We start from the raw sequence: 14668 nt of genomic DNA, 5'->3' as shown, positions 1-14668 counted from the left end.
TACAGACCTGACGAGCAAAAGGACTTCCTCTGTACACTATGATTCTATGATCAGATTGTGATCGGAGGCTGGAATTCTTGCCTGAAATGGTGGCTTAGTCACACATGCTGGTAACATTTAAACATGATTTAGATACTTACCTGTGCTGCCACAGGATATAGGCCAAGAGCTGGAAAATGGGATTAGTGTGCTAAGATATTTGTTGACCAGAGGGCTGAACTTCCTCCTTATGCTGTAAATCTCAATGTGTCCATAATATTTCTTTACTAATACAGTTTTTCAAACTCTCAAAATAACTTAGACTCCAACTCAGTAATCAATTAATAGTATGACCAGGTATTCTAAATCAAAGCATTGTAAAGGTTGAACATGGAAAAAAAAGGTAATAAATATACATTTTCATTAAAAAGAACTTGCACGTGGGAAATCTAAGTAGCATTTGTTTGTCAAGATTGCATTTTCCTGTGACTCTAACTGGGTCATTACATGTACATTTCTTTGGCACATCAATCTAGACTACAGCCCTAAAACTCCAATTTACAGTATGCCTCCAAATATTCACCATAACTTATCTCCAATTGGATCCACCCAAGTCACCACACAGCCACCTCAACTGGTGAGCACCACTATGAGAAATCATTAACATTAAAAAACTTGGAACCAGAGAACTTCTCAGTTACCCCAGCCATTTGTTAATTCATCCTCCCACATACAATTGTCCATCCAAAAAGCATTTATTTGAAGACAATTACAAATTATTTTGTTTTGAAACCTGATTTGACAACCACTTAACAGTTAAGGCACTGAAAGAAGTTCACAGATTGACCTTCACCTCATTACAGTAGAGGACAGCAAGCACAAGGGTAACATGGTTGCATACTGACAGATGTCCTAACTCTCCCAGGCCATCACTGTTGACAACATACAGAAATTTTAGTTGAGCCAATCAACAACACAATATATTTACTCTAAACCCAGCATAAATCTATTTGTCAAGTGCAATTTAAGATCGCTAGTACATGCAAATTTTGACATCGATATCCTCATAAGTGAAGAAAAACTTTCTTCCCCTACAAGGATGTGCTGAAACGTGCTTATTGCATCTTTTAGGAAAAATATTCCTGTCTGCACAGGGGCAAATCGCTCAGATCATATCTGTGGCTAGCAATTATTTCACTGGTGCTTTATTTTTCACATGTTGATTCAATTTCATCAATAGAAGAAATTTGCGTGAAACATGGGAGGCAGAGCATAAGAGGAGGACAGAAGGATGGAACAGCAAAAAGAGACTGAAATGATGACTCAAGTAGCAGAGCAACTAAGTGAGATGCAATTCGGCTTTGCCTACAAAACTCAATTAGGGGAGATTGAAAATTCTATGCTATACATTCAACAATTAAAACTATAATGCCAATGCAATCATGCAAAGCAAGATCAGAGATAAATGGGATTTGCTCATGACTCAGAGTGATGAGCAATGATCATTAATTTTATAATCATTAGTCACTGTCAAAGAAAATATAAATAGGGTGACTAGGGCAGAAAGGAACTTGAATAAAATTATCCCTGTAAAAACATACTGGATGTGAATGCCTTCACAAGAGGACACTGTCTGCTCAGAATGAGATAACCAAGTGAAAGATACCCCAAGGGATCTTTTGAAGCAAACAGAAGTTGACTCATTCAAGGAGAACTCGGATCTGGGACAGTAACAGAAAAATGACATGGTATGGAAAGAAAAGGGAGATGAACAATCCAAATTTACGTTTGAATTATTAACTCAAACTTGCAGACTGGGTATATGACACATCACAAGACCTGACAAAATTTGCAACCTTTTGTTTGAGGATTATCAGAGAAGAAAGTCTGAGTAACACACTTGTGCACATTGTGTTGTCCTGCCAAAATTCAACCAGGTTGGGAATCTCTGGATGCAGTGTAAATTTAATCAGGTACTCAAAGTTATAAACATATGTTGTTGATTACTACTTCAGTTTGTGGACAACATCTCGCCTACTTGGGTTGGATGACAAATTGTTCCTTTTAAAGCTCTGGGTTATAGTTAAGAGGGTAGAATAAGCAGCATTATTTGACAATTAAGCTCAGAGTTCCTGTTTAGATGGGAAGGCCTTGTAGCATAGTGTCCCTAACTTAGGGCGAGAAGGTCCAGGTGCGAGATTCACACCCTGAAGTGCATTGCAATCAGTCTGAATAGGTCTATCAAATATTTACCTGTGCAGATGGGAGGGCTCTGGTGTTGTAATGGTAGTATTCCTACCAGTGAACTAGGAGACTTAACCGCTAAACTTCCATCTACTCCAGGGCTTAACAAGATGATCTGAATACATATTTTAGAAAATATTTGCCTATGCAGGTCAAAGAAGACTGGATCCATATGATCCAGGTCCAAAAGATCTGGGTTCAAAAAAAGACTTGCAACAATACGACTCGAGGGTGTTATGAAGTGCCTGAACAAGTTGGCTAAAAGAAACTACCTGTGCTGGTGGCCCCAGTTCTTGAGCTGGCGGTTGAATTGTTAATCGTGGAGGAAGAGGATGAGGTGGTCTCCGTGGTGACCGTAGTAGTCGTGGGGCCTGTCTTTCAGATATGGCCTGCTGTTCTCGAGAAGCTTCCGAAGTATAAGAATCTGTGGTGGGGACATTACCTTCACCGCCAGCTGCTGACAAAAAAGAAAAATTATTTTTGTCCGTCAGCAACCTTGTCCTAATTCAACACCCTGTTCCATAACCAATAGGACAATTACCATATTAAGCATAACTGATCCAATTTTACACCTAACTTGCAAACGTTATAAACTGGAATTTCATGCATAATGTCATGGATAGCATCTGTGCCAAGTAAATAGACTTTTGGATAAAATAATTTTCTACTGATCACAAGATCGACCTGTGTCACTTGTTTTCTAGGTTGATCGAATTGCCCTAGTTTTCTCTTAATGCCAAAGTTCTTCCACTCAAGTTTCAAAAAATTGTTGAAATCTCCAATCCCATATCATCATTCAGGTTGTAGTCAAGAAGGACATACAATTCCAAGCAATTTCTCTACTCAATTAAGCACATATACATCAATAAAATGAGGAGGAGTATGGAGATGTTGTGAAGAAACTCCCCTCTTACAAAGCTGTATTTTTACCATTTAATTAATGAAATGCACATTACACAGAGCAGTAATGTTACTAAATTAATAGTATTAAAAGAAGTCTTTCAATGTCACCTTGACATCAGGTATCTTTTCAGAGTCCCTCCTCACACAAAGCTACAAACTCAATCTTTTAACAGTAGTGACCAATTTTGTTCTGCATGTTATCTAATGTAGCTTGAAGGAATGCCAGAGATGGAATGGGATGAGGAACAGGTAACATTAATTATGAGTTAATTATGTTTGAATTGGTTTAATAAACTTTGGAACTACTCATAATTGTGGGAACACTTTCACATTTTGTGACATTATTGCCCACTTGTTTTCTGAAAATGAGACAAGTAGAAGGATGAAATTGCATGTGGACCTGGGGTTATTTTGTTGGCAAACAGGAAGCAAGATGTGGCTTTAGCTTTGTTACCATACAAAAGCAAGTCCAGGTCCTTCACAATCGGATCCTGATGTTTTGAACATAAATGATGATCTGAACTGATCGTTAACTCTCATAGTAAATTGAGGTTTTTAAAAAAAGTTTCCTATGTTTGAGGCATTGTTAGATTGTGAAATTTTATGAAGACTGAGTACAGGACTACTCGTGGAGGTGGTTTAATGAAATTCAAATTCTCTCCAGCTTTCTTATTCTTTGACAACGTTTTATTATCATGTCTTCTCATCTGTTGTAGCCACTATGACTATATGCCACACAGGCATCGCGTTCTGTTGGTTTTTTTTTGTATTGTACTGTATTTCTTGTCCTAATTAAATCTTGCATATAAGATCATAGAAGTATCAATTGGAAGTTCCCAGAACTGATCTGGCATTTAAATTAATGCATTATGCTAAAATATGGACAATTTTAATTTTGCCTCTAGAACGACATCACAAACCATTGAAATAAATCCCATTAATAGGAGAGAGAGGATGAAAGTAGTAGTCCAGAAAGACACCATTGACAAGGTCGAGGCCATAGTTGAATAAAGACAAGAGATACAGTACAACTGAGGAATACCAAGAGGAGGAGAAACCCTGTGGTGGGTTGTCATAGTGGCTATAAACAATTAAAAGACAAGATAATAAAAAGGTGTCAAAGAACAAGAATTAAAAAGATGGAGAAGTGCCAGATAGGAGACAACCAGCCCCAATCACAAGGGGAGAAGCACTGAAAAATGATGTTCTCTGTTGGGACTCGAGGCTTAGCAAGGCTAGCAGCATGAGGTTTTGCCGAGATGCAAAGATCCATTCATCAACAAGAAAAGCAACTTTGAACTACGACTTAGCTTTGTTGGCAACATATGATTGCGAGTAGAAACCATATTCCTACAGGGAGAAAAGCTTAAGAGTCATGTGCTTCTTTCATCCTTCAAATGAGGAACCAAACACAGATGGGATTTTCAAAGCTAAATAAATGCATAAATGAGTTAAATGATGCCTTTAGAAATTGGTACTCCTCAGTAAAGCCTGTTTTATTAAAATTGGGTTGTCTTCAGTTAAAAGATATATTTTACTGGCATCATCGGGGCAGCCTTCAGTCATGTTCATGGCACATGTTAACAATTTTGCAACAAAACCAAATCAATAAACACTTCTGTAATGGGTTGGATCCTTTGCAAAACAGTTGAGAACGGAATTTCACAGGGACCACTGTTACCAAAATTATCGAGTGCATTTTTTTCCTTAACTGACTTGGTTATACTACAGCTTTCAGTTTAATCATACTTACAATTATCTTCTGGTATTTGAGTACTTTCTCCTTCTTTACAAATGCTACCACTTTGTTCATTTTCTGCACTCTGTTCTGTCCCGTCAGCACCCTATGCGAAAAGTAGGCTCAAATTTAGAAAAGGAAGTAGTCTTTCAAAGTCACAGCCTCATTCCTCACAAAATTTATAACTTAAGCAGTCTCTAATTCTACATCTGTCACATTCCTCAAAACCCAGGTGACATTAAGACCAACTCAAGGAAAGTTACTGAACCAAAAATTAAACACTACAGATTTTAGGATTTCTTTGAATAATCAAAATTGTTTGCACTTAATTTGCAAAATGTATTTTAAAATTATTGCAGAAACAAATTCCAAAGGATTATTCCAAACTAGAAGGATTCACTTCAGACTCTCAAAATCAGATAGTTTCACTGACAAAATTTCTAAAATTAATGTGTGAAAGCTTTCTGTCCCTTTATGACATTTCTCCTGCAGGAAAACAAACATGTTCAACAGATTTGACTACAGAAAGACAGCTATCACATAGCATTGATTGTGTTCTCAATAGAAATGCAGGTAAGATGTATTCAAGAGACTGGGACTGCAGAGGATTGCTGCAATTATACTAAAACATCATTTCTAAAACAATACTTTCTTCCATAAGTTAAATTGTGCAGTGTCAATGAGCCAAGACTGGCTACTCAAGTCAAGTCACTGACTGAAGACAAATCAGCTTAAGTCTTGGATTACCAAGCCTACCACAAAGGGCAGAAGTGTTCTAATGTTACAACTATAGGTCAGCTGGACATGAAAGAGCTGATAAACTATATAAAAAGGTGGAGAGTCATTACTTGCTCAATATTAATCAGAAGTTGAACTAATTTCAATGAGGGGGTGATTGTATATTCAAGAATTATCAATGATAAAAGTTGGAGTGACAGTGAGCTGTACAGATGGGAACAGAAAGCAGATAAATTAAATAAGCTTGGATAAAAACTTGTCAGAAAGATTTCAACTTGAAGCTATGTTCAATCATCACATCAACTGAAAAACATGGTTCCATGTAATTACTGTTGAGACAAAGTGATGTGAAGGATCAAACAATTTGGTAGTCAGCTGCATGAATCAAAATTTGGGAGTAGGCACAAAAATGATTTTAAAAAGACTCATCGAAATGAAGTGATACCTCTGTTGTACAGAGACTTGCTCATAAACAAGCAAGCAGCAATTAGGTTAATCACCAAATTTAACAATGTTATCCTTAAAAGGAGGTACAACACAATTCACCACAATGATATCAGGACACAAGGATTAAATCATGAAAGACAGGTTACATAAAGCCGACTTGTATTAATCTCGTTTTGGAAGACTGCGGAGTGGCATAAATGAAGTTTGAAATGTGAATAGCATTCAATACAGGAACATAGGAACAGGAGGTGGTCATTGAGCCCCTCAAGCCTCTTCCACCCATTCAAATGAGATCATGGCTGATCATGGCCTAACTCTTTCCACCTGCATTCAGCCCATATCCCTTAATTTTGTTGCTTAATTTTAAAGCTGAGATAGGTAAAGTTTTGTTAAGCATATGTATTAACGGATAGAATTAAAATTAACAACTGATCTAGCATTGACTGCCATTTGTGGAACAATATTTGAAACTTCTACTAACCTGTGTGAACAAGTGCTTCCTAATGTCCCTCCTGAACAATCTGGCTCCAATTTTCAGAATACTCACCCTCGTTCTGCATCTTCAGCCAGAAGAAAAAGGATTTCATTTTATCATCTACCCTGTCTTTTCCTGTTAATAGCTAGAAGATTTTCATCAGATCACCCTTCAACTTTCTTAAATTGCTAGAGAAAACAGGCCAAATTTGTATAATCTCTCCTCAAACTTAACCAAGGAAGTCCAGATGTCATTCTTATAAACCTATGTTGTCCTCCTTCCAAAGCCAATATATCTTCTTTCCTCATGTGTGGTGCCTGCATCTGCTCATAGCACTCCAAAGTGGGATCTAACCAGAGGTTCACCCTTGTACTCCAGTCCTCGACATATAAAGTTGAAACTTTATTGCTGGAACAGCACAGCAGGTCAGGCAGCATCCAGGGAACAGGAGATTTGACGTTTCGGGCACAGGCCCTTCTTCAGGAATCATTCCTGAAGAAGGGCCTGTGCCCGAAACGTCGAATCTCCTGTTCCCTGGATGCTGCCTGACCTGCTGTGCTGTTCCAGCAATAAAGTTTCAACTTTGATCTCCAGCATCTGCAGACCTCACTTTCTCCTCGACATATAAAGGCCAGCAAACAATTAGCTTTTTTATTTTCTGTACCTATTCGTAACATTTTGTAGATCTTGCACCTGAACTGCCAAGTGCCTTTGGATAGTCATTGTATTTAACTTCATACCATCTATGAAGCACCCTGGTCAATCCTTTTTTGGCCCAAAACAAATAACCTCACAGTAGAATCAGAAAGTAAGTTTCTGGACTGAGGACAAAAAGTTGAATTTTAAAAATGGTGGATTGAGAAAAGTGTGGATCTTGCAGCTACTCCTGAGATTTCAAGCTTGCTTATACGACTCAAAAGATAATAAGTACAAAATGTCTAAGTTAGTTATTTGGTTTCTTTTTGGTTCTTTTATAGTCAAAAGTACAAACCCCACAAAGCGCCTCCCCCCAAAAAAAGCATGTTTTTTTTTCAAATGGGCTTGCGTTTACTGAGCTTTTGGCGAGGCCAATAAATGGTTATTAAGAGTTTTTTTAAAATTTGACTTCAAAAAATTAAATGCGTTGAAGAGGAGAGTTTTTACAAAATATCGCTCGAGATCTTTTTTTTAAAATTGCGGAAAGAGGGATTTTTTTTTTTAAAAACACAGTTGTATTAATGGAGTTTTGGAGAGGCTGACATGTGGATGGCTCTGGAATGAGATTATTTTTTCCAAGATCAGAGGACTGAAAGCTGTCTTCTGGACTACGTGAAGAGCGGCTGTTTTTATGTTTAGCTAAGTGGTTGATTTAATACTTATATACTTTATGTTTAATATTAATTTGGGTAAAGAAAGGTAACTTATTTTATATCCAGGGAGCTACTGAAAGCTGTTTTTTCTTAGGATTGATGTCATTGAGGGCATACAAGAGACACAGTTAAATGGCTAGCAGATTTAGAGAAGTGATTACACAGCAGGATCAGTCACATAAGTGGATGACTGTCAGGAAAAGCAAGAAGATAATTCAGAAGTATTCTGTGGTGATTCCTCTCAAACATATTCATTTCTGAGTACTGCTGAAAGGGTAGTCTCTCAGAAGAAAATAGAAGAGGCAGTTAGATCTTGGGCACTAAAACTTAAACTTGTATTAGGCAGGGTTAGACAAAATTTAAAATAACAATTTTTATAGAGGACTCTCCTGTCAGGGTACAAATAGGAGATTCTGTGGCAGTGAGCATGAATCTAGGATATGGTGTTGCTTTCCTGGTGTCAGGGTGAAGGACATCTCAAAATGTTTGTAGCATACTGCCAAAGGGAGAGCGAGAAGCTGGAAGTTATTGTACACATTGATAGAAATAACAAAGTTAGGGCAGAGATTAAGGCTTTACAGAGTGAATATAAGAGGTTAAAGAAGAAGATAAAAAAACCTTTAAAAGTAATAATCTCCAGTTTAATCCCAGTGCCAACCTTGAATGAGGGAAGGAATGAAAGGATAAAGGAGATAAATAAATAGCTGAAGACGTAGTGTAATGTTCAGAGATTCAGATTCTTGGATCACCAGGAGCTCTTCTGGGGCAGATAAGATGCAGTCAAATGGTATGACTTTCACCCAAACTGGCAAGGGATCACGATCCTCGGGGGAAGAAGTGCTATTTCTATTAAGGGAGCCTGGGAGTGTGAGTGTGTTGTGTGATGGATGATTCTGAATCTGAGAAGAACACGTTAATTGGGGAAAAAGTGTGGCGCTGGCAAAACACAGCTGGTCAAGCTGCATCAGAGGAGCAGGAGAGTCGACACTGCAAGACTACGGTCTTCATCAGGAATGTGGTGGGGGTACCCCAAGGGGGCTGAGATAAATGGGAGGGGGGTGGGGCTGAGGGGGAAGGTAGCTGGGAATGCAATAGGTAGATGAAGGTGCGGGGGTAATGGTGACAGGTCGAAGTAAAGGATGGAGCGGATAGGTGGGAAGGAAAATGGAAGGTAGGTCAGTTCAACAAGGCGGTGTAGAGTTGGAGGATTGGATCCTTGGTGGAGTGGGAGAGGGAATCTACTCCCAGGAGGACCAATTCCCCTGCAGGACATCCCAGATGGCCTCCTACTTCAAGGACCGCAATTTTCCCTCCCACGTGGTCAACAATGCCCTCCAGAGCATTCCCTCCACATTCCCCACCCCTCCAATCCTCCTTGAAACCACCCCTCCAATCACAACAAGGATAGAACCCCACAGTCCTCCCCTTCCACCCCACCAACCGACAGATACAACACACAATCCTCCACCATTTCCGCCACTGACAAACAGACCCTACCACCAGAGATATGTTTCCCACCCCACCCTTATCTGCACCCTTAGGTCCATGCCCCCACCAACCTACCCTCCACTCCCAGTACCTTGCTTGCCAGCGCAAGAGGTGTAAAACCTGCACCCATACATCATCCCTCACCTCCTTCCAAGCCCCAAAGGATCCTTCCACATCCAGCAGAGATCATTTTGCACACCCAAACACCTTGTCCACTGTGTCCGTTGCTCTCAATGCTCTCCTCTACATTGGGGAGACAGGACGCCAACTTGCAGAACGTTTCAAAGAACATCTCCAGGATAGACGCAACAATCAATCCCACCTTCCTATGGTCCAAAGCCCCCTCCCACTCTGCCAAGGACATGCAAGTCATGGGCCTCCTCCACCACCAAATTCTAACCACCCAACGCCTGCAGGAAGAGCACCTCATCTTCCGCCTTGGGACCCTCCAAGCACACGGGATCAATGTCGATTTCACCAGTTTCCCCATCTCCCCTCCCCCCACCTTATCCCAGATCCAACCCTCCAACTCGGCACCACCCTCTTGAACTGTCCATTTTCCTTCCTACCTATCTGCTCCACCCTCCATTCTGACTCATCACCATCACCCCCCACCTTCATCTATGTATTGCATTCGCCACCCCCCCCCCCCCCAGTCCCAGCCCTCTCCCATTTACCTCTCAGCACCCTTGCGCCCCCCCGCCCCCAACATTCCTAACAAAGAGCTTCTGCTCAAAACATCAACTCTCCTGCTACTCTGATACTGCCTGGCTGGCTATACTTTTCCAGCACCACACTTTTCGACTCTGATCTCCAGCATTTGCAGTCAACACTTTCTCCAAGTTAATTAGAAAAGTCAGACAAGAGCAAGTCAAAGAACAAAGTTAATCTGAATAATTAAACTGCATTTATTTCAATGCAACAGGTCTTACATGTAAGGCTGATAAACTCAGGGCGTGTTTGGGAATATGGGATTGGGACAGAGTTATTAGAGAAGCTTTGCTGAAGGATGGACAGGACTGGAAACTCAATCTTCTGGGTTTTCAGATGTTACAGGAAGGATAGAAAGGGAGGCAAAAATGGAGGAGGAGTGGTGTTTTTGATTAAGGAAAACATTCCTGTTGTCACTTGAGAAGATATTTTTAAAAATTGTCCAGTCAAAATATAGAAGTTGAGATTAGAAATCAGAAAGGGATGATCACCTTGAAGGGATTGTATTACAAGACCACCCCAACAGTCAGAGGGAAATTGAGGAACAAGTATGTAGAGAGCTCTCAGATATATGTAAGAATAAAATGTTGTAATAATGAGTGATTTTAAATTTTCCAAACATTGACTGGGAGCACCACAATGTTAAAGTGGTAGAAGAACTTGTTAGATAAGTTCACCGAAATTTAGGGAAGGCAATGGTTTAGTGATATTATCATAAGATTATTAATCCAGAAACATGGCTAATGTTCCTGGGACGTGGGCTAGAATCTTGCCAAGACAAATTATCGAATTTGAATTCAATAAAAATCTAGAATTAAGGGTCTACTGATGACCGTAACTCCATTGTTGATTATTGGAAAAACCCATCTTGGTCAGTAATGTCCTTTAGGGAAGAAAATCTGCCATCCTTATTTGACCTTACCCACATGTGACTCCAGAGCCACAGCATTGTGTTGACTCTTAACTGCCCTCTGGGCAATTAGGGATGGGCAGTGAATGCTGGCCTAGCTAGTGATGCTCATGTCCAGGGAGTAAAAAAGAATGGTTAATAAAGTTACATCTCATGTGATTCTGGATGATTTTGCCAACTGGACACAAAATTGGCTTAACGGCAGGAGACAGACTGAGGATTTGGAGGCCGTTAACCAATGGTGTTCAACAGGAATCAACGCTGGATCCGCTTTTGCTTGTCATTTGTATAAATGGTTACTAAGTTTGTGGATGACACCAAATTGGTGGTATAGCAGACAGTGAAGAAGGATATCTAATATTAAAAAGAGATATTGATCAGCTGGGTCAATGGGCTGAGGAGTGGCAGATGGAATTTAAATTTGGATAAATGCAAAGTATTGCATTTTGTTAAAACAAACAAGGACAGGACTCATAAAATTCAAAGTAGGGCCATGGTTAGTGTCATAGAACAGAGGGACTTAGGGATTCAGGTACATAAGTCTTTGAAGTTTGCATTGCATTTTGAATGGGTAGGTAAGGCGGCATTTAGCATGCTTGCCTTCATTATTCAGACCTTTTGAGTATAGGAGTTGGGTCGTAATATTGAGGTTGTACAGGACGTTGGTGAGGCCTCCTCTCGTGTACTGTGTGAAATTCTGGTGGCCCAGTTATAGGAAGGATATTAATAAGCTGGAGAGGGTTCAGAAAAGATTTACCAGGATGTTGCCGAAAATGGAGGGTTTGAGTGATAAGAGGAGGCTGGATAGGTTGAGGTATTTTTCACAGAAGCATAAGAGGTTGAAGGGTGACCTTATAGAGGTTTATAAAATCATCAAGGGTACAGATATGAATGGCAGGTGACTTTTACTTAGGGTGGGGGATTTCAAGAGTACAGGGCATATTTATAAGTTGAGAGGAGAAAGATTTAAAAAAAGATATGTCTGGCAACTTGTTTATTTTTTCAAAATCAGAGCATGGTTCATGTGTGAAATGAACTTCCAGAGAAATTGGTGGATTCGGATACAATTTAAACATTTAAAAGACATTTGAATAAGTATACAATAACAAATGTTTGGAAGGTATTGGCCAAGTGCAGGCAGGTGGGCCTAGTTTGATTTGAAATTACAATTGACAGGGATTGGTTGGTACAAAGGGTATGTTTCTATGCTGTATGACTATGACAGGAGGAACTGATATTTCCAAAGATTAGTGAAAACACGGAACTCCATCCTGACAAAATGCAGAGTCTGAGTCAAATAATTTTCTAACAAGTCAACAGATGTTTACTGCGTCGGGTGTCATAAGATGTGGAGCATGAGCAGATAAATAATTATAGTATAGTTCAGAAATGATGCAAGAGAACGGTTGAACATGCACAAGTGGTCCACTCCTGTACCCATTATGGTGAATACCATAACAGTCACAGACAAAAAGCTCAGGAGTATAGTATACATTAGCACTGACTTAGTTAAATCATGCACATAGCCTCAACCTGTATTTTCACAATTTGATTCAACAGAACTGTTACAGTGCATTTGGTGCCTGTTCACTAGGTCTCATAATTACACAATGAGGAAATCAAATGTTTTTTGAAGGTGAGTTTCAGAGGCACTTTCAATGCAAAATGCTGATCACAGCATTTTTGTCACTTCAGCCACATCAATATTCCCAAATCTCAATTTTTGCATACCTCTGCATCGCCACCATCATAATTATCTTCTCCATCAGGACTACCCCCATTACTATCTTCACCATCACCATCCTCAATTCCAGTATCATCATCCTCATCATCCTCATCATATTCCTCCTACAAGGATCAAAAACAGTTAATGGGGTCAGAAACTTCAGTTTGCACCTCTGGAAAACTAAAATAAAAATTACTAAGTAGACTTCCTCCATAATATCCTATTCTTCATATGCTTTCCTTTTGTCATCCTGCAAAATTCCCACATATGCAAAATATTAGTTTGGTGGTGGAAACTGGGAAAGAATGTTACAAACAAGCAAGGTTTTCTGTTTTACAAAGAAACTAGGATTCAATACATGAGGAAAGTTAGATTATCAACCAGGAATGATTATATTAATTTCTCAGTTCTCCAAGACTTCAATCAGCTACTAATAGCTATGTTTTGAATTCAACATAATGCCCAATACTGAGTGCACTGAAAGTGTGCCCTTCAAAGTAAGCATTCGTAATTTTAATATGGAAGTATTTGAACAATTAATGGTTAAAACAGATGAATTAGTTTCTAAATCATTTGCCAGTATGAGATTGTCAGGTGATCACTGCGACCATCCACATTCCCTGCACACAACAGCAAATTCTGTAAAAATACTTCATTGGCTGAGAAGCAATTTGGGACACGAAGCTTGAGAAAGGTGCAACGCATGCATAAGCATTAGGGACCATCTTGGCCAAGTGAAGTGCTACATTCTAACTAAATAGATGGCTATAATATAAAAGATTTGAGGAGGAATATTTTGAAAATGAGAACATACTCCAATGGAGACACTATTGCTATTATTCAGAGACCAAAGTTCTGAAAAACACAAAGACTTTAAGAGATCGTAGCCTTGATTCTTGGGTTCCCAATCATTAACTAGATAAATTTCACCCAATTCATTAAAATTAAGCAACACTTCAAATAATTACTGTTATTTACTTCAGTATTTAAACAGGAAAACAGATCAAATGGCAAACAGAGATGACATCAAAAGATGCGGCTAGAAATGACACAATGACATCTGAAATAAAGAGACAAACAATAAACTAGTCAAACTTGAGGCAAGGTTCCTTGCCCAGGTACATTTCATCTGTGCATTCTAAAAGAATCCTGAGAAAAAGACAGCAAAAACACTATTATAGAATTATTTCAAAAGCAAAATACAGCAGAAATAGAAAAGTGCTGAAAAGCTCAGCAGGACAGACAGCCTCCGTGAAGTGGGAAACAGAGTTAACAGTTTGAGTCTAAAATGACTCTTCAGAAGATTAATCAATTAAAAAGGAGCGACAGCGGGAGATGATCAGAAACCAACATGAAGCCAATACTTAAGCAGTTATAGATTCATAGATTTGTAGAGCGTGGAAACAGACCCTTCAGTAAAGCATTTGACACGGTTCTCCATCATAGGCTATTACAGAAAAAAAACGGAGGCATGGGATTGAGGGTGATTCAGTGGCTTGGATCAGAAATTGGCTAGCTGTACGGGGGCAGAGGGGTGGTGGTCGATGGGAAATGTTCACCCTGAAGTTCAGTTACGAGTGGTGCACCACATGCATCTGATTTGAGGCAACTGCTGTTTGTCATTTTTGTAAATGACCTGGATGATGATGTACAAGGATAAGTTAGTAAATTTGCAGATGACACTAAAATCAGTGGAATTGTGGACAATGTGGAAGGATGTTGCAGTTTATAGAGGGACATAGATAAGCTGCAGAGCTGGAGTTTAATGCGGAAAAGTGTGAGGTGGTTCATTTTGGAAGAAGTAACAGGAATACACAGTACTGGGCGAATGGTAAGATTCATGGTAGTGTGGATGAGCAGAGAGATCTTGGTATCCATGTACATAGATCCCTCAAAGTTGCCACCCAGTTTGTTAAGGTTGTTAACAAGGCGTACAGTGTGTTAGCTTTTATCAGTCGAG

General features: G+C 39.4%; 1 protein-coding gene across 5 annotated transcripts in view; it reads right to left on the bottom strand.

Annotated features, from left to right (window-relative positions):
* Positions 1 to 14668, bottom strand: part of LOC122554466 (nucleoprotein TPR) — a 149199-nt gene that overhangs the window by 19972 nt on the left and 114559 nt on the right. For 2 of the 5 annotated variants that reach the window (XM_043699535.2, XM_043699536.2), the window contains exons 41-43: positions 12714 to 12830; positions 4880 to 4970; positions 2496 to 2680 (exon numbers count right to left, since the gene is read on the bottom strand). In XM_043699535.2, the coding sequence (XP_043555470.2) occupies positions 2496 to 2680; positions 4880 to 4970; positions 12714 to 12830 (393 nt within the window). The remainder of the gene's footprint in view (positions 1 to 2495; positions 2681 to 4879; positions 4971 to 12713; positions 12831 to 14668) is intronic. The other 3 variants (XM_043699537.2, XM_043699538.2, XM_087990746.1) reach the window with 3 other exon arrangements.

This window comes from Chiloscyllium plagiosum, unplaced genomic scaffold, assembly GCF_037043375.1.
Source record: "Chiloscyllium plagiosum isolate Xiang-an unplaced genomic scaffold, Cpla_swu_hap1 HiC_scaffold_9, whole genome shotgun sequence".
NCBI lineage: Eukaryota > Metazoa > Chordata > Chondrichthyes > Orectolobiformes > Hemiscylliidae > Chiloscyllium > Chiloscyllium plagiosum.
This window is presented reverse-complemented; position numbering and strand designations above follow the sequence as displayed.